We start from the raw sequence: 21,379 nt of genomic DNA on the forward strand, positions 1-21,379 counted from the left end.
TCCTTTTTACATGCTTCTTCTTATTTTCTAAAACTTTATGAAGTTAAACTATGGACCATTGTAAAGCTTAAGGCAAGGTTTCCCTACTTCCCTGCTGGAAATTTATAGCAAGAGTATCAGGCACTCTTGGGAGTGATTGGGAAATGTGTTAATGCTCAGTTTTAAATCTGGAAAATTCCTCTGTATGGTGGACTTAATGGAAAAAGATGGTAGACTAAAAAAACAGGAGCTGTGGAAAATTATCGGCCTGAAGAAATGGTTTTATTACACAGAAGTGTTATTAACTAAACAATCAAGAAATCTTTGCTATTTATTTCATTTTGTATTTTAGGAAACACAAAAGCAGGAAGAAATAGTTCTTATCCTCCTTAAACTTGCAATATATTTGGGGAGAGAGAATCTATAAAATTAAAACCATTAAATAATTATGATTAGTACCAAAGGATTTTCTCTAAATAAATACCTTCTCAGAATAGCTTCCCCTCTCCTCTCAGCTTACTAAACTCCTATTAAGTTTTCAAACACGCACATCAAGTCCTTTCTCTTTTGTAAAGCCATCTCTGAATTTCCCAGTGGATTCTCGTGTGTCCTTTTTGGGCAAGAGCAAACACCTAGATCTTCTCCTATGATGCTGTATATTGTGGTTTATTTTTATGTGGAGAATTATTACTTTTCAGTTAAAATTTAAGTTTCTTGATTTCTAGGAATAAGAGAGGGGAGAGATTAATGTAAAGTGCAGTTACTAGGGAAATTTTCATGGAGGAAATGGGATTTTGGTTTACTTTTTGAAGATTGGAAATGATTGGAAATCTTCTATATTGCACCATCCAATCCGTAACCACTAGCTACATGCGGCTATTGAGCACTCGAAATGTGGCTAGTACCACTAAGAAAATAGATTTTTAATTTTGTTAATAACCACATGTATCTAGTGGCTACTGTTTTGGACCAAGTAGATCTAGACTTTGGCCTCTCTCTTCTCGCTTCATTATTTTTCTAGCGTGTAAAATCCAAAGCCATATGTGAACTGGAAAACCTAGATTTTCTGTATATGGCTAGCCATTTGTCCCTCACTGAACCACTGTTTTCTCATTTGTAAATGATTAACTTGGACTAGGCAATCACTAATGAGATTTGTGGGACAGTAGTTTTATGACCAATTTCACTCATCATGTACAACTGAGATGTGTGTATGCGTGCATATGTAAACACACATGTTAAAAGGCAAAGCTTTAGGATTCATTTTTTCTATTACTGGATTTCTCTTGCTCTTTCAATTCCAGGTCTGAGGCTTTTTGTACATTCATGTACCTTTATTGTAAAAGCCAGTTACTATTTATGATCCAACCTTTCTCTTTTCTCAACTCCAGCTTTTAGCAGCATATCTAAGTATTATGAGAGCAGGAAGGTTTGAGACACAGAATTATTTGACCCACAGGCAAGAGAACATATCTTCCACGTGGTGATAGTGTATTCCGTGAAAAAACAAATAAGAACTAGAGAGATTCATGTGGTAGCCCAGAATTAGGATCAGGGATCAGTCAGACTTAGCATTGGGTCTTAGACACTTGGGAGTTTTGAAGCAGAGACATGAGATAAGAGGGACAAAAGGAGCTAAGGGAGTTGAAGGGACAGGAGAGGGTCAATGGTTATATAACAACTATGACTATTATTAACGTGCATTTCTTCATCCCTGGCGAACTCTAAAACCTTAGGGCTCCAATAGCTCTAACCAATATTTACAAACCTCAGAAATTATGAAGAATCTGGACAGGGAAATCAAATTGGCTTCCTTAACTTCCTTGACTTTCTGTAGCAGCCCCTACTCACCTGCCTAGCACATCTTGGCCATGCCCTGGCTGCTAACCATCCTCGTAGGTTCTCTCACTTATACTTATGGGGGACTATGCAAATATCCTGTGCCATTAATATCTATTCTACCTTGCCTTGGTCCTGTCATACTCTTGAGTCACCTCTATGCTCTATACCACGTTCTCTTATGCTTAACTCTACTCTGTGGGATTTGGGTGAATTGCTAATGGGATTGTAGGCAATGGTGTACAAATAACTACAAAGGACACATTATGTGCCTGAGATGAGGTCAGGTTAAGAAATGAGACAGCTTGAATGGCTGAAGAATTTTTCTATGAATAATTTAAAAATAGAACCAGTGAGTTCTGGCAAATACCATCCCCACCTCTTCTTTCTTTTTCTCTTTGTGTTGCACTGTACCACCTTCCCTGACCATCCTTATGCTTGCCATGCACATCTACTGTGTTTTCATATTTGTTTCATTCTCTTGTTTATAGATGAATAGTCCTGGAGGCCATGGTGATAGGAATATTGCATGTGGAAGTGACTCAACCGCTTTGAGTGCCACAGGTAAAATGCTTATTTAGTGATGATATGGCTCTGAGAAAGAATTGAGAGGATATACAATCTTCACAGTGTGTTTGTCCTTGAATAATTAATCATTATAACACAAAACATTATTAACATTCTTATTTTAGTTTATTTTTTATTTTCTTTTATCTGGAAACATTCCAGCTCATAAATCAATGGATGGAGCAAATCACTCTGTGGTGTCAGAGTTTGTGTTCCTGGGACTCACCCATTCCTGGGAAATCCAAGTTCTCCTCTTCGTGTTCTCCTCCACGTTTTATGTGGCAAGCATGATGGGAAACTCTCTCATTATGCTCACTGTGATTTCTGACCCTCACTTACACTCCCCCATGTACTTTCTGTTGGCCAACCTCTCCTTCATTGACCTGGGAGTTTCTTCTGTCATTTCTCCCAAGATGATTTATGACCTTTTCAGAAAGCATAAGGTCATCTCCTTTGGTGGTTGCATTACTCAAATCTTCTTCCTCCACGTCATTGGTGGTGTGGAGATGGTGCTACTCACAGCCATGGCCTTTGACAGATATGTTGCCATATGTAAGCCTCTTCACTATTTGACTATTATGAGCCAAAAAATGTGCATTTTGCTTCTGGTGGCTGCATGGATAATTGGATTGATGCACTCCATGATTCAACTGGTTTTTGTTATAAAATTGCCATTCTGTGGCCCTAATGTGTTAGACAGCTTTTACTGTGACTTTCCTCGGTTCATCAAACTTGCCTGCACAGATACCTACAGGTTAGAGTTCATGGTCACAGCCAACAGTGGGTTTATATCTCTGGGATCATTCTTCATATTGGTTATCTCCTATATTTTTATCCTGATCACTATTCGAAAACAGTCTTCAGCTGGCTCATCCAAGGCCCACTCCACTTTGTTAACTCACGTCATGGTGGTGATTTTGTTCTTCGGTCCTTGCATCTTTGTTTATATCTGGCCTCACCCCACATCACACCTAGACAAATTCCTTGCCGTTTTTGATGCAGTTCTAACTCCTTTTTTCAATTCAGTCATCTATACATTCCGGAACAAGGAAATGAAAGTGGCAATGAAGAAAGTATGCAGTCAATTTATTATTTATAGAAGGATTTCATAAATGACAAAAGTAGTATGAAGTTTCTTTACTGACTTGGAATAACATTAAATTTCTATTATTTCAATATCAGGAGTTTCTAAATACTTTACTAATATTTAGGTGTCCCAGATTAAAACAACATGGTTCTTTTTAAAATCTTAACTGTGACAAATTGTGTTGCTGCCTATGGTTGGAGGAAGCATATGATGTGGTAAAAAGCATCTTCTGGAGAAGGCCAATTGCTTGTCTCTCAAGAAACATTATCTTAATGAGTTTACCGTGGTCTAGACTTCAAAATTGAGTCTCTTCAGTGTCAGAGTGGATTATATGAGGGACTGTTGATTGACACTAAATAAATTGATACTAGACAGAAATATATACATCAAGATGCCAATTTATTAATTTGCTACAAAAAGTCAGTCAAGTGGCCTGGACTTCCACATAGGTCTAACTCATTCTTTCACTATAGGAAAATTTCTGGGAAGTCAAGTGGTGATGAGAACATTAATGATCAGGGAATCAAGGCAAGAGGAGTTAGCTGGATTATTCAAATACTTAATCATATCAGATTTTGATACTTCATGCCTATAACTCCACACTAGGATATGCCTGCCATCATAATCAGAAAAATAGGATCCTTCAGACAGTTCACCCTTCGATCTGGATGGTGCTGTCTTGTCATTGCAAAATTTACCTTTTGACTCTTGTTTGTACTATGTTCCAAGCTGGCTAATCCCTATGTTCTTAAAGGTTTACTCTTATTTCCATGTGTAACTAGCCAAGTTCTTCCTTTTCCTTCTGCTGACATAAGATTATTCCTGTTACATTTGCATGATTTGAGTCATTGTAAATTTTAGTTTGGGAAGTGCTTTCTGTATGGCTACATTCTATTCTATAGGAATGAGGGATTTGCATCTACAGATTTAGAAATTTTGATTCATACCCATTTCCACAAAGAAGAACAAAGGCTTGTTCTCAGATAGAGACGTAGAGCAAATGACTCTGAACCTTATACATCCTTATACATACTCCATACATCTTAACCAATATATTAATATTTCTATTGTCTTATAAGTGGTCCTTATTTACCTCACTTGATAATTTATTTGCATTTCTGTTGATTTCCATTGCGTTTATATCATTCATTCATTTTTGAGTCCTTTTCTGGACACTTGGAAAACCAACACATACATATCAGTTTACTAGCTAGCAGTTATACTCAGCCTCCCTATAATTTGCTTGGAAGTGGTATTTTTAAAATGGAAATTTCACTGGATTTGTCTTCTATTGACTAAATAATGTCTGATAGATCTAGTAGGGATACCCAGATTCCTCATTTTTTATTTGTGTTAATTTAGAAAAATGCCTGCTCCTCCCAATCTTTTCTCTTTCTGCCTTTCTGTCAGGTCTATAACTATGACAAGACAAGTTCCCCAACTGCATAGTGACTGAAGATTTTCTGTACCATTGATATAAAATTTTGTTAAAGGTCATTCTTGTTACTCTAAAGAAATTACTGCTTTTAGTGGACATCTACCCTGTTGTTTGCCTAAATCAGCAACCTCCTTCTTCTGGTAAATGTATCTTTCTCTTGCAATAATCATGTGTTATGATTAGAAGTGACACGTAGGTCCTGTCTTTCTGACCACTACTATTTGGTCAAAGGTTGGGCTTCTGAACCAGGGCATATCTCCTAGCCACAGTTGAATGGTGCAGGTATGAGCCTCTGACCAAGATGAGCCAAATCTGAGCTTTTCCCCCAAGATATTGGACTTGAGAATAGAAAGAATGTAAACCTCAGTCTTGCTTTATATAGATATATTAGAAACTGCTGGCAATCATATTTCCTGCTGTCAAAAACAAAATCTGGGATAATGAAAAAGGATATGTGAGAGAAGAAGGTATAGAATTTAGAGAGAGAAGCTTGGTGGTATTCACGTTCTTGGTCCCAGCTATCTTGGGCGTTCAGCTTCATTCTCTCTCTCCACTCAATATGGTTACTAGCTGAGCTACTAAATGAGCCAATATATGCACCCTCTTGCCTAAGTTTTTCAAGTTGTGTTTCTGTCATCTAAAATCAAAAGGGTAGTGATAAATACCCCTCCGATTCTGAGGAGACTGTATTTTCAATTACTTCTGATGTGAAATCCTTCGTTATTTTCTTTTTTATTTAAGAAAATATTATTTTTTCTTGTAACAAAAAGAAAATATGCTCACCAGGTAAAATTTATTTGGAAATTAGAAATGAAAAAATAGAAATCACTCATAAGCTCACCATATGGAGATAATTATTTTTAATATCTTGGTATATTTACTGCCAGTGTTTTTCTATGCCTAAATACAAATATATATTTACAAAGTCGGGATTTTTGATCTCTACATTTTTATTTTGCCTTTTTGATGAATATTATATTCTGAGAACTCTCTCACATTATTAAACTTTGTAGTACAAAATAATTTTAAACACATACTTAGTATTGCAATATATGACTATATTTGTTATTCTTCTATGCAACAATAGATTGGATTGTCTAATTGTCTTCAAACAACAATTAGATTGTCCTCAATTTTTTACTCTGCCTGGAAAATTCTTGCATATACCTCTGTCTACCTTTCAGATTACTTCCTTTACAGATTGATATACTTGGAATTAATAGGGTATAATAATATTTTAAACTCTCTGTTTTTGTTATCCTTACTTCCCAAAGTTTTGTCCCTGCTGAGAAGTATTCCCTTACAGTACCCATCCCAAAGCACTGAATATGATCACTTATTAAAAATCTTTGTCACTTTAAAAGACAAAAAAAGATAAAATCTTATTTTAAATTTCTTCAATTTTTGTATGCTTGCACCTTTTCACATGTTGTCATTAATCTGAACTCTTTGAATTACATGTGTCAGGAATCCCATCAAAACGAGCTTAAAATAACTAAAACAAAAAAGAAATGTGTAGTTTCAGTTTTGCAAGAGGAAAAAAATTTAGAGATCTGTTGTACAACAATGTGAATATACCTAACACTACTGAACTGTATACTTAAAAAATGGTTAAAATGATAAATTTCATGTTATGTCTGTGGTTTTTTAGCATAATTAAAAATATATATATATATTTTTAAAAGGAACTTATTGACTCAGGTTATTGAGATGTTCCAATAGTGGAGCCAGCCCCGTGAACTCCAGGGATTCACTCAATTTCACATTTTTAGATTTTGCTCTCTCGTTCACTCCCTTTCTCTAGCTCTTTTCTCCCTTTCTTATTCTCCTCCCTCTTTATCTTTTAACTCTGTTTATCTCTGTTCATTGGTCTGATTTTCATTTTTTGCATATGGATTTCTTTATGTATGTTGTGGGGAGAGGAGAGAGGCGGCAAATAACTCCGAGTTTAAATCATTCCAGCAGAGCAATCTCATAGAAAATGGAAAGGTTTTCTTTCCCAACATCCTTATTAAAATCCAGTGAAAGGATCCTAACTGGCATTGTTTTAGCTCCATGCCAGGTCTCTCATAGGCTAGATTTGGAACATATTCCCACCCCTTTTGGCAGAGACCAAGGTTATCTAGTTGACAGCCTCCAAAGAACTGCATGAATTTGAGGAGGAGCATTTCCCAAATAAGGGAGGTAGGGTAGAGCCACCAGTGCAAGGGTAAAAGTAATTCAGGGCAGGCAAAAAAATTGTCACATACGTTTTTTCTTATTTGAAATAGAAATTAATATCTTTTCTGAAGAGTTCTTCCTCCCTATCCCAATAGGTAGAATATTAGTTTTGTCATATTGATTTACCAGTCCCACATATATGTAAATGACACTAATTCCTTTATTATCATATTTGTGTTCAAAATGTTTTCCCCAATTTGTCTTCTTTTTAATTTTAGTTATCATATTCTGCACTATTTAGGTTGTAGTTTTTGTGACTCCAACTCTTTGAAGCTTTGCAATTGTGACTTCATAGTTTTATTCCTAGGAAGCCCTTTTCCGTTGCAATACCTAATGAATATTCATGAACCTGTATTTCTAAAATAATTTATCCAACTCAAAGTTACTTTTGGTTTAAAAAATAAGAGAGGATCTAAATTTTTCAAATTTGCTTATTAATTTTATCAACACCACTTAGTGAATAATCATTTCCCTTCTGATTTGTAACCTTTATATACTACATTGTTACATAAAACATGGTCCTTGTCTCTTCTGAGATCCAGTTCCATGTGTAATATATCTTCTGACATCTCCTCTTGAATGCCTCATATGTCCTTTGACTGGGTAGATTCAAAATGGTCCTCATGATCATCACTGAAAACTGTCCTCCTCCACTATCAACTATCCAGTCATCAAAACAAGAAACCCAAGAGTGACTCTCTCTCTTCCCTTCCTCCTCCCCTCCTTTCTCTCTCTTTCTCAATTTTTTATTCATGCAGCAAAAATCAAGTGCCTACTAAGTGCTAGGCATTATTGTAGGCTTTTGGGATACACCAGTAAATAAAATATATAAAAAATAATTTCTACCATTGTGGAGCTTATATTCTAGTGGAGCTATCCAGAGAAAAATTAATAAGCAAGATAAATAAGCAACTTTTATAGTAAGTTAAAAAGAAATGACTGCAATAGCAATATAGTGGAATAAGTTAAGATGAATCTGAAACTCCAGAGCTGGGGGAGTAGGTTGCACTTCTAAGCAGGGTAGTCAGGGTAGGCATCATTGGGAAGGTGTCATTGAGCAAAGGTTTGATATAGGTGAGTGAGTTAGCAATGCAGATATCAGGAGGGGGAAGGCAGAAGGTATAGCCAGTACAAAGGCCTAAAGTGCCTGGTGTGTTCAAGAAACAGCAAGAAAGCCAGTATGACTTTGTCAGTGTGAAAAAGTGGGAGAATAGTAGGACAATATTCAAAGAGATGCCAAATCATGTAGGATTCTGTAGACCATTGTAAAGAATTCAGCTTTTACTCTGAGGAAGGGGAAGCCATTGGAGAATTCTGAACAGAGATGTGACATGATATGACTTACATTTAAAATGATTTTTATGTCTGATTGTCCTGCTGAGAATAGTCTGGGAAGGGTGGTGCAATGGTCCAAGCAGTAATAAATTAGTAGTTTATTGTAGAAATTGAGAGAAGAGAGAGATGGTGGCTTGGGTAGCAATGCAGATGATGAGACATGGTGAGATGTTGAAAGGTTAGCTAACAGAATTTGCCAATTGATGAGATATTGGATGTCAGAGAAATTATTTCAAGTTTTTTGACTTAAGCTACTGGAAGGATGGATTTGTTGTCACTTAAGATGGAAGAGAGGAACTCAATTTTGGGTACATTACGTCTAAGATGTTTATTAGATATCCAAGTGAAATGAAAAGTAGGCATCTGCATGAGCAAGTCTGACATACAGGGCAGAAATCTGAGGAAGAGACTGACACATAGATGTTATGTAAAGCATGGTACTAGATGAGATAACCTAGAGATAAATATAGATAGAAAAGACATGAGGTTAAAGAACTGAGCCCTGGTATTCTCAAACATTAAGAGATCAGAAAGAGAATGAATAATAATGAATGGAGACTAATAAAGAACCAGCAGTGATATAAAAGAAAAACCAGGATTGTGTGTTACATGGGAAGGCAAGTGAAGAAAATGTTTGTGAAGATTGGAGTAAATAACTGGGTTAAAAGATGAGGACTGAGAATTGATGATTAGATTTAGATGTGAAGGTAATGGGAGAACTAAAAGACAAGTTTTAGTGGAGGTTCTGGGGGCAATTTTTGATTGGAGTAGATCTGAGAGAAAACAAGAGAATGAATTGGACAAAGAGAGCAGAGACAACCCTTTTGAGGAATTTTGCTGCAAAGTCTTTAGAGAAATGGAACAGTAGCCTGAAAGGGAAACTGGATCAAGAGATTTTAGTAAGACAGGAGATACAACACATGGAGAAAGCTGAGGGGTATGACACAATACAGAGAGAAACATGGATGATATCGAAGAGAAGGGGAAAGCTGCAGTGGTTCTTGAGTCCACAAGAGGAAAGAGTTATAATGAAAGAAGTAAGGGTTTAGTTAGATCCTTGTTACTTTGGCTTAGAAGGAAGAAAAGAGTAAACATTTTTTCTTATGCCCTCTTAAGCTACAATTCTGTATCTACTTTCAAAAGTCATGCGTCAGCTGATTTTCTTTGTTGTGGTGGTTGTTCTTGTCTGATATTTTGAGTTTTTCCCTATAAAATAAATGGACAAACATTTCACCTTTATTCTGTACCTTGATACTGTCAAAGAGGTATGATGCAGAGAAGAATAAGAAATAATTTTTCAGCTCTAGGTTTAAAGATGAAACCAAGTTTTATTAGCTATATAATTTGGTTTAATTCGTAGGTTGAAATTATGCAGTGATAATAATAATTGCTCTGCAAAGCTGTTCTGAAGATTCAATAAAATAATATGCAAATGGATTGATTTCCAAAATCACTTTATTTTCACAATTTAAAATATTCTTTCTTTTTAAAGAAAGCTCAAAAATACCTGTCTTCAAGATTTTAAAAATACTTTTCTGTATTTTCATATTTTTAAGATGAATAGGTACTATTCAAATTATCATAAAATGATTAAAAATAAAAAGATCACTTTAAACTTTTCTGTGGAATACATATTCAGTCACCTTAAAATAAAGATTCAAAATAGTTCTAGAATATGCCAATAAGTCTCTTTGTCATAAGAAAATTACAAACCTCTTATTTCGTCTCATTAACAGCTTATCTGCTTAGCTACACTGGGAAAAGCAAAATGGTCATAGGTGATAATTGCCCAGGCCAAGTGCTCAGTCTGGCAATCCCAGATCTCTGCAGCATCACTTGGTCACTGCCCTCTGGGGCTGTAATTAGCTTCCACTCTTAATGTGACATCATTTTATACAGCTATTTGTGTGTGTGTATAATGTTCCTGAATAGGATCTTGTTGATTTGGGGGAGACCATATCTGAGTCTTTAGTGATGCTGATCTCTTAGTTCCCTTGGCAAAACAGGTAGGTGACGGGAATAAAAATAGTAAGAAATCAGAGAGCAAAGTTTCTCTGTTCTAAGGATAGAGAAGGTTTTGGTGATATGATGAAGATTTTCTCAAGTCAGATACACACTATTACATCAGTCTCTTAATTGGGCTTCTTCTCTCTTTTGTTCCTTCTATGTTATCCATCATACTGACAAATAAATCATCCTCCTTGAGCACTGGTCTCATCATTAATTCCTTGCTCCTAACCCTTTGCTCTCCTTTATTTATTAACAATGCTCAGTCATCTTAAGTTAGAGCCTGAGGTCAGGTAAAATTAGTCTCAACTTTCTTTCTCATCTTACTTTCTGCTCTTCTCTTAAACAGTTTCCTTTCTCCAAGCAAACTGCACTCTTCACCGTTATCCTAGAGTACCTTGAACTTAGCTGTTATTTCTCATATTGTACCACCTGCACGAAATAATCCTTTAAACTCTATCTTTATATATTGTAATATTTACTATTTATAAAGGCTCTCTTCAATGCCACATTTTCACTTTGTCTTCTCTGATCACCACAGCTGCAATTTTCTCCTTCCACTAGACTGAAGTATTACTAAGTCTGAGACTATGATCTTACTATGACTGTTGGATATTGACTTAAAATACTAGATAGGCATTGTCTTTCTAACCAACTAACACAGAATAGATGTTCAGTAAATAAATTTTAATTAATATAAAATTAAATAAGAAAGCATGGTAGAATACAAATAAACAGAACTAGGGCTACATTGGCCTGAGTTGCCATCTGCATCCATAACTGATTGATTGACGTGTATGAACTGTCTTTGTGTTTTCCACTTGTGCAGGGTTAGCAACAGCTATGGCTGAATAATGCTCAGTGGATCTTGAAAGAAATGGTAGTTTGGGAGCAAAAGTCTCATTTCCTGAGAGGCAGGTGTTTGTGGGTTTGCCTCTACTTCTTAGGCAAGTTCATGCAAATTTTTATCTGGATGAGGACAACCTTTGTAAATTCCATGAAGCACCCCCTCCCCCATGCAGATGCAAATGACCAGTGTTATCTGAGGTGGTCAAGAAAGGCTTCAAAATAGTTTCTGTGAGAATTTATCCATGGCTTTGGCTGTTGGGAGAGGAGTGGTTGGGGTAAATGGCACAGTCTGACCTACTGTTTGTCAGAGCACAAACTTCTCACAAAGCAGGCCCTGAGCAGTGTCTCAATTTAGGAGCAAAATTATTCTATAGGAAATATTCTGAATGAAGCCTTTCAAGCTACTGGATTTCAGCGTAGATGTGAAAACTTAACTTGAAACCAGCCCCACTTGATTATCTCAATAATGAGTTCAGCAATAAGATTTTTTAATACTTGGAACTAAGGACTGTGGCATATAGCTTGCTAGTTCTTACTTTGTGTTAGGTACCGCTTATTGTGCCCCCACAATGTGGTAGGTAATGCATTAGGTATATATTACTCATATAACATCACCTAGTTCCCACCACACCCTGCAAGGGAGGCATTGTTATCTCCTTTTACAAATGAGGAAACTGAGGCTCAGAGAACTTAAGTAACTTTCCCATATTCACACAGCATGTGAGTGGCGAGTCTGGATTCAAATAGGCCTGATAGACTTCAAAAGCCCAAGCTACTCACAGCTCTACTGTAGGCTTCTCAAATCAGAGTAGCACATGTAATTTATGGGTGATTTACACTGGCATTGCATTGTAAAAGCAATCTGTCCATTATCACGTGTGATATTCACAGAAATTGTGTGGGCCTGGCTGGGAAGGTACTGAAGAAGTTTGCCTCTTTGAAATGAATCACTTGATTAGAGGTGGCAGTTGGATCTTCCTCTTTACTTTTACCTGGACCCTTCTGAACTTCCCTCTGTCCTCGTATGCTTTCTTTTTTCTCTCTCTCTTCCTTGTATTATCATAGTGCATTTCTCTTCTAATTTCTCCTTTCCTTGTGTCTTTCTCTCTTTTAATATTTTTTTCTTTCTTCTTTCTCTCTTCCTTATTCCTTTCTAGCTCTCAGATTATTCCCAAGCTTCATGAAATTTAAGTTGAGTGTTGGATGTAGATTTGCAGAGGAAAGTTTCCTCCTATCCCCAAGCCAGGTATGTGTTGTAAAGGGTGGGATGCCTCTGGATAGAGACTATTAGTTATGGTTACTATCAATTTGAGATGGGAAATATTCTTCTTTGCAGGTGGAATCTATTGGAAAATGTGGTGGAGAGAGGAGAGCTTTGGCTCCTGGAGTCATGGCTCCTGGAGTGTGGAGGGGTTATTAACCCATCTCTCATTCTGGAAATATTTGCTGACTTTCACACCTAGTTATGAACTTTGGGTGATATACAAATGAAATTTTTAAAGCATTATAGTTAATAACAAAAGACTACAGATTATAGATCAAGGTATTTACCACTCGTATTTAAAAGGACATATCACATTCCATCCTCTTCATCCTCTTCCTTCCTCAGTATGACAGCAATGAACAATCTCATTTGTGTATGAGACCAGTCCTTCCTTTGAATTTGTGCTCTTTATTCTCACACATTGAACAAATAATCTTCTCTACTCTTCATATGGCATATATTGTACACTATGTAATATTGTAGCTATTAGATGTGCAATTTAGACCTTTCCAATGGGTTTATTGAGTTTGCGACTTACAGAAGTTAGAAAAAAATAAAACCCTGACCATTATGAACTAGAACTGTCAAGAAAAGCTTAATGAAATAACTGAGAACTTTTATCGCCTTTTAAGGAGAGTAAAATATAGAGAGGCACAAATGATATTGGGATAACAAATGTTCCTTCAAATGTTTTACCATTGTTGTCCCTTTCCAAATGAGCACCAAAATAAGAAGAGTGAGCACGCAAAGTATGGCAGCAATGAACAATCTCATTTCTGTATATAGTTTACTTCTAACATTTAATTGGTCACTTTTTTTTGTATTTTGTTATGGCTGTCATGCAAAATAATTTAGTGCAAATAATAGGTAGTTTGTGTAAATGCTGGTGTTTGGTGTCAGTCTTAACTCAGAAAAATCACATTTTTAATTTCATTTTTTACTCTTCTCTCTTAGGTTATTTTCTACAGGGTCTATACTTTCTGGATCAGGTATTCAGAGACCTGGGTTCTGATCCTCAGTTCTGGCACTAGTGTGACTACGAGCAATTCAGTTTACATTTTTGAGTCTTAGGTTTTTCATCTAAATAATGGTCAATCTGCACCAGGACATCTCTTAGATCGAAGTGTCAGTTTATGCTTTCCCACACAAAAGTCTTCATGTTTCTTCATCAGTTGCTGAATATTTCTGGCCCTTTCTGCAGTGCCTCAGTCATTTACTCATGCATTTCGTCCCACCAGTCCTCTTCATTCCGTATGTCACTCCTGCAATCAACAGCATGCGTAGTTCCCTATTCTCCAGCCCAGGCTCACATATGTCTGACAACTGAAGAACTTGAGGTTATAGAATGTGTGTATCTTGAGGCTATGGACTGTAGGCTCAGGAGGTGACAGCAAAATCATTTGAATTAGTTAAGTATGGAGACACTCAGCTCAGAAATGGTGAGCAAGAATTGGGGTCAGAGCACCATGAGAGCTTTGGGAAGTTTTGGGTTAGAGGGATGTGTTAGGATAGATGAGAGCAACAACTTGACATGTTTCTGTGAGAAGATTCTTCAGATTTCTGGAGCTGTGTCTGCAAAAGGAGAAGAATGTCAGTAAACCTGTTCTTCTGCATCCAAGCACCTTCTAAGGGAATAAAACTTCAGGAGCTGTTTTCAGGATTCACCCTCTACTGGAAATTGTGCTGGGTATTTGGATACAGAGCAGTGGAATCCTCTCCAACCCCTCCATCCCTTCTCCACCTAAACAGACAAACATACTCAAAACTTAAAAGGCACCAACCCCTTAGTATCAGTTTTAGGTGCATGTGGTCAAGCCGAAGAGGAAGCTCTGGTGCCCTCCTAAATGCTACTGAAATTTGACATTCCTCTCATTTCAAAATGGGCTAAAAGCTTAAAAGAATAAATGACCTTGGAGAGACAACATACCTGCATGGATTTCAGACACAGTAAGCATGATGATATCAAATATCAGAGCAAGTTACAATAAATGAAAGCACTGAATATTTTAAAAGAATGGAGATACTCCTGAGCAGAAAAAGGGACTGTGTGAGTGAGGCTGAGGCACAGATGAAGAAAAACTTAGTATTTCCACGTTTCCAAGTGCTGGCCATAAGCACCTTAATATGTATAGACAAACAGAAGATATTCGCAGGTGTATTTCACATCCCTTGTGGTGATATAGGAATATGCTTTAGAAGAAATAAGGGTGAAATCCCAAATATTTGTACAGATATTAGGTCTGGATATAAGTCTTGCAGGGCCAAGTGTAGGCTCCAGAGGGAACTTTATTGAGTAACGTGGCCGGTAGAAAGTTCTGTATAATTTTGTTAGAACTTTTAAAAACTGGGAAGATTCAGTGGGAGAACCTTGGGGATATTATGGTAAGGGAAATAAGCCAGTCACAAAAAGACAAATACTTTATGATTCCACTTATATGAGGTATCTGAAGTAGTCAAACTCATTGAAACAGAAAGTAGAATGGTGGTTACCAGGGGCTGGGAGAGAGGGAGAGGAATTTGTTGTTTAATGGATATAGAGTTTCAGATCTGCAAGATTAAAAAGTTCTGTAGGTCTGTTTCACAACAATGTGAATATACTTAATACTACTGAACAGTATTCTTTAAAAGGGTTAATATGGTAAATTTTATGCTGTGTATTTTTTATCTCAATAAAAAAATGGGAAGATTTAGAAAAGCAGTGAACCTGATCTGAAATGATGAAAAAGAATTAAATCCTGTCTTTGATAAAGCTCATATACTCCCTCTTTTACTACTCTTGCCTGGTTCTGATGTTTCATATTTCCCGGTTTTATTTATCTTAATCTCATTCTACATCATATTCTATAGTTTTTTTCTTCTTAATTCAGTCCCATCTCATGTTTCAGAAAACTCTCACTCTTAGATGGTGATCTATCGATTAATCCTAGTTTTCCCCTAACCCTGCTCTCTGAGTGTAAATTGTGGAGAGAAGTATATGAAAATGACCATAAAAGGGAGAGGAATTGTGTTGATATGGGAAAGTAGGATAAGATATAATGTGTATACATATCTAGTTTCCCTTTGGGGGCAATTAAATAAATGTATTTCCACCTACTGTCTCTCTTACTTTGCAAGTAAGTATACTTCCTTGCTTGTATATTCTGTTTCTTGTTGCAGGCACCTGTGAAGCTCTTGTCCTTGCCTATTTCTCCCGTTAATTTTAGGATATGAGAGTTTTTGCTGATAGTTCCAATCATGATATGATCTCTTGAGTTGTGCTTATATCACCATCATCATCATCATCATCACCATCATCATCAACGTTATTTTACAAGTGTGAAGAATTGAATAACCAGGTAGTTCTAGTTCATAATATGAACAGTGAAACATAAATAATTAATACCACTATCATCTCTAATAATCACAATTTCTTTTTCATTTTCTTAGTTCTTATAATTTCAGCCATAGCTCAGTTGGTTGGATCAATGGATGGAGGAAATCACTCGGTTGTGTTTGAGTTTGTGTTTCTGGGACTCACCCATTCATGGGAGATCCAGCTTCTCCTCCTGGTGTTCTCCTCTGTGCTCTATGTGGCAAGCATGACTGGAAACATCCTCATTGTATTTTCTGTGACCACTGATCCTCATTTACATTCCCCCATGTACTTCCTGCTGGCCAGTCTCTCCTTTGTTGACTTGGGAGCCTGCTCCACTACTTCTCCTAAGATAATTTATTACCTTTTCAGAAAACGCAAAGTCATCTCATTTGAAGGCTGCATTGCTCAGATCTTCTTCATCCATGTCATTGGTGGTGTCGAGATGGTGCTGCTCATAGCCATGGCCTTTGACAGATATGTTGCCATATGTAAGCCTCTCCACTACCTAACTATTATGAGCCCACAAATGTGCATTTTGTTTCTGGTTGTTGCCTGGGCCCTTGGTATCAGTCACTCACTGTTCCAGCTAGCATTTATTGTTAATTTACCCTTCTGTGGTCCTAATGTATTGGATAGCTTTTACTGTGACCTTCCCCGGTTCCTCAGACTGGCCTGTACAGATACCTACAGATTGCAGTTCATGGTCACTGTCAACAGTGGGTTCCTTTGTGTTGGCTCTTTCTTCATACTCCTCATCTCCTACATCTTTATCCTGTTAAGTGTTTGGAAACATTCCTCCGGTGGTTCATCCAAGGCCCTCTCTACTTTGTCAGCTCACATCACTGTGGTATTTTTTTTCTTTGGTCCAACCATGTTTATCTACACATGGCCACATCCCAGTTCCCAAATGGACAAGTTTCTTGCTCTTTCTGATGCTGTTCTCACTCCTTTTTTAAATCCAGTCATCTATACATTCAGGAATAAAGAGATGAAGGCAGCAATGAAGAGATCTTTCAGACCACTAGTGATTTTTAGAAATATTTCATAAATAATGTTATAAGGTCTTTTTCCTGATCATCATGTAGCCTGTATGTGGAATTTCAGAACTGGCTTCCTTAGTGCATCAGCAATTGATCTGGATGTTACCACTCTCGTAAAGAATGCTCTTCTTGCCTAAGAAGAATGAAGATTTGGATAAAATCTTAATTCAAAACTTATGTTGATTCACATGGGGTTGCACATATATGTACTAATTATAGTTATTTTTTCTAGCTGATTTCTTTGCTTTCTTTTTCTCTCAAGATTATCAGTTTTTTATTGTCCTTCAATTTTTCCATATATGTTCTCATAATCTTCCTGCTGAGGTAACCAAGATGCTAATTATTCACATTGCCATTGATAATCTCCACTTTTACCAATAATGGTTCTTTTTCTTATTGCTTTAATGAGTTGGAAAACATTCATATTTTATCCAAGTTCTTCAGGCCTATTTTAAGCCATCAACTGTCTTTTTCTCACTTGGAGAACATAGTTATCTTGTTCAGCAGGAAAATTTTCTGTTTAGATTCTTCTTCCCATAGTTAAAAACAATCTGATTTCACACTAGAGGAGTACTAATCTCTCCTGCTTCATTGTGTTCTGCCTTCTTGCCCTTTTCTCATTATACCTTCTCTTAGATAATTGCCTCATGCTCACTTAATATTTTTCCTCTTGGTAATATGAACGCTTCTAGGAAGAATTTTGAAAATCTTTAACTAACGGCACCTACTGGTTTCCTTTGGTTCAAATACATATGCATGTTCATGAACAAGTAATGTATTATTTTATTCATTTGTCCCCTAAAATTATTTTTTTGCTTACTATATATGCAGAATTGTACTTACTCTTTACCTGGAATGGTTTCTGGGAATACGTGGAAGCGCCCCACAATATATGGCCTGGAAGAGTTATAACTGGAGAGAGATATGAATCAAATATTTGCAACACAACTTATAGAAGTTTTTGTAGTGCTCTGTAAAAATCCAGTGTGAGATTTCCAGTGCTGGCCAAACGTCACAAGCCCAGTAAAACCTATTTTTCTCATTAATTACATATAAACAATCTTGAAAAAAACACGAAAAACTACCTGAGGCAAGAAAAACAAAAGTCAGGAAAAGCTGGCACATTTCAGAGGGGAATCAAAATTTGAAGAAGCAACCCATAAGCAGGTGAGCTTTTTTTTTTTTTTTTTTTGATCTTTTATCTCATGGCTTTTACCTGAGAACAGACCCCAAATGCAGAGCTATAATTACCGTGATACAGGCAGAAAAAACTCTAAGAGAAAACTAAGTCTTCCAGCCAAGGAACTGGGAAAGTTGGTCCCTGCAAGCTGGAGAGTGTGAGGAAATATTTTTTTCTTTTTTTCCCCTCTTTCATCTCTCTGCTCTATCCTAGAGCAGCCCTTGTTGCAGAGCTATGGCAGTGGAACAGGAGCTAAAACTGAGACATACCCCATCCTTTTGGACAAAGGAACTGAGAGAAGGCCCCTGTGGTCTGAAGAATATGAAGGAAATTCCCATAATTTTTTTCTCCCTCTTCCTTTTTTTTGGTAAGGAAGATTAGCCCTGAGCTAACATCCATTGCCAATCCTCCTATTTTTGCTGAGGAAGATTGGCCCTTGGCTAACATCTGTGCCCATCTTCCATCTTCCTCTACTTTATATGTGGGACACCTGCCACAGCATGACTTGATAAGCAGTGTGTAGGTCAGTGCATGGGATCTGAACCTGCAAAGCCTGGACCTCTGAAGCACAGCACATGATCTTAACCGCTATACCACCAAGCTGGCCCTTTTTCTCCCTCTTTTTTTTTGCCATATTACCCAAAGGGCAGAACCCTGCTATGGAGCTGCAGCTCAGCAGAATTGAGGCAGCTAAAATTCCAAGAGAAATTCCATATTTCTGGACAGATGATGATAAAAAGGAGTGTGCAAGTCAAAGAGTGTGTGAAGATTCTTGGAGATGAGAGACCTCGGGATAGAGATCTCCTAAATCATTGTATGCACCAGCACACATCCACAGCTGGTTCCTGAGCTATGCATGCGTGGGACAGACCCAAAGCAGAGTAACAAGACCTTTGAGAACTTTACCTATGGTATAAACTTCTACCAAGATTGTGACATGAGTGAGGCAGGCTCAAAGCAGCATAGCAAAGTCTTTGAAAGCAGAAACGACATTGGAACTACTACCAGCAGAAGGTGCAACTGAACTTATGATCTGAACCTAATTTACTGTCTATTAAAAATTCTAAAAATTCAGCAGCAAGAAATTCTCCAGAGGATTTTAACATACCCAGAGTCTCACAATATAATATTCAAAATGTCCAAGATAAAGTCTAAAATTACTCGACAGACAAGAATCGGGAAAATATCATCAATTCTCAAGGGAAAGGTAGTCAACGGATACTGACCTCAAGATTATTGAGATGCTGGAATTGGCAGACAAGTACTTCAAAGCAACTATTATTACTACGATTTATGAGGAAAGGTAAAGATGCCTTAAATGAATAAAAATGTAAAAGTTCTCAGCAGAGATATAGAAACTATACACAAGAATGACAGGCAATAGCTGGATCATATGGTAGTTCTATCGTTGATTTTTTGAGGAATCTCCATACTGTTTTCCACAGTGGCTGCACCAGTTTGCACTCCCACCAGCAGTGTATGAGAGTTCCCTTCTCTCCACAACCTCTCCAACACATGTTGTTTCCTGTCTTGTTAATTATAGCCATTCTGACGGGCGTGAGGTGATATCTCATTGTAGTTTTGATTTGCATTTCCCTGATAGTTAGTGATTTTGAACATCTTTTCATGTGTCTGTTGGCCATCTGTATATCTTCTTTGAAGAAATGTCTGTTCAGGTCTTTTGCCCATTTTTTAATTGGGTTGGTAGTTTTTTTGTTGTTGAGATGCATGAGTTCTTTATATATTTTGTGGGAGAAGGTCAAATACCGCATGATTTCCTTCATTAAGTAGTGGATAATAACAACAATAAACAAACACATAGGGACAGAGATTGGATTGGTGGTTACCAAAGGGGAAGGGGGGAGGGAGGAGGGTGAAAGGGATAATTGGGTACATGTGTGTGGTGATGGGTTGTAATTAGTATTTTGGTGGTGAACATGATGTAGTCCATGCAGAAATAGAAGTACAATGATGTACACCTGAAATTTTTACAATGTTATAAACCAATGTTACTGCAATAAACAAAAAATTAAAAAAAAAAATAAAAAAAAAATTTCATTTAATTCTAAAAAAAAAAGAATGACAGGCAAATTTTAGAACTTTAAAATACAATATTTCAAATGATAGAGATAGAGATGAAAAAAGAAAGAGACAGCAAACTTGAACATAAATCAGTAGAAATGATTCACTCTTAAGAACATAAGTTAAACACATCCACTCTGAAGAAGAGACATTAAAAAAATTTGAAAGGAAATGAACAGATTCTCAGAGACCTGGGGACAATAGGAAAAGGTACAACATTCCTTTCATGGAGTCCCAGAAGGAGAGGAGACAGAAATCAGCATTTAAAATGAGTGTTTGAAGAGATAATGGTTGAAAACTTTCCAAATATATTGAAAGACGTAAATTTACAGCTCAAAAAGCTCAGCAAAACCGAGCAGGAGGGCTGGCCCCGTGGCTTAGCGGGTAAGTGCGCCGCTCTGCCACTGGCGGCCCAAGTTCGGATCCCGGGCGCGCACTGACGCACTGCTTGTCCGGCCATGCTGAGGCCGCATCCCACATACAGCAACTAGAAGGATGTGCAGCTATGACATACAACTATCTACTGGGGCTTTGGCGGGGGTGGGGAAGGAGAAAGATTGGCAATAGATGTTAGCTCAGAGCTGGTCTTCCTCGGCAAAAAAAAAAAAAAATGTCAGGATATCCTAAAGAAAACTGGGCTCAGAATCATTATCATAAAACTCCACAAAACTACAGACAAAGAAAAATACTAAAAGCAGCCTGAGAAAAAAGACACATTACATAGAAGGGAATGATCCAAATATTAGCAGATTACTCAGAAAAAAACATAAAGGCCAGAAAACAGCGGGACTTCAGGAAGAGCAGGAATGGTAAATCTCTCAGTAAATATAAAGATATTATTTTTATCCTCTTAAGTACTCTAAGACATGTATGAATGTTAAAGGTAAAAATTATAACACTGTATCATGAGATTTTCAGATGTGGGATATTCAGATCACGGAATTTGTAGATGTAATTAATGTGACAGCCATAATATAAAGTGGGAAGGGTCTTGAGAACTATATGGTAGGTCCTTACATTTTGCTTGAACTGGTAAAATATTAAATCTAAGTAGACTATGAAAGGTTAGTATATGTATTGTAATCTCTAGAGAACCACTAAATAGCTACAACAATAACAACAAGAACAAAGAGAGCT

The 21,379-nt window shown here is 37.0% G+C and overlaps 2 protein-coding genes across 2 annotated transcripts; both read left to right on the forward strand.

The window, feature by feature from the left end:
• Positions 1-2,546: 2,546 nt before the first annotated feature.
• LOC101396684 (olfactory receptor 4F3/4F16/4F29-like) lies at positions 2,547-3,497 on the forward strand. The gene has a single exon (XM_004421350.2). The coding sequence runs from the start codon at positions 2,559-2,561 to the stop codon at positions 3,495-3,497; it is 939 nt and encodes a 312-aa protein (XP_004421407.1). The 5' UTR covers positions 2,547-2,558.
• Positions 3,498-16,049: 12,552 nt separating this feature from the next.
• LOC101396948 (olfactory receptor 4F3/4F16/4F29-like) lies at positions 16,050-16,988 on the forward strand. The gene has a single exon (XM_004421351.2). It carries the CDS (start codon positions 16,050-16,052, stop codon positions 16,986-16,988), a length of 939 nt encoding a protein of 312 aa, XP_004421408.2.
• The last annotated feature ends 4,391 nt before the right edge of the window (positions 16,989-21,379 follow it).

Source organism: Ceratotherium simum, chromosome 3 (genome assembly GCF_057802395.1).
Source record: "Ceratotherium simum simum isolate JZ-2026a chromosome 3, ASM5780239v1, whole genome shotgun sequence".
Taxonomy (NCBI): Eukaryota; Metazoa; Chordata; class Mammalia; order Perissodactyla; family Rhinocerotidae; genus Ceratotherium; species Ceratotherium simum.

What these genes read in the sequence shown, in the direction of transcription:
- LOC101396948 (XM_004421351.2), top strand. Translation starts at nt 16,050, where the DNA reads ATGGATGGAGGAAATCACTCGGTTGTGTTTGAGTTTGTGTTTCTGGGA.
- LOC101396684 (XM_004421350.2), top strand. Translation starts at nt 2,559, where the DNA reads ATGGATGGAGCAAATCACTCTGTGGTGTCAGAGTTTGTGTTCCTGGGA.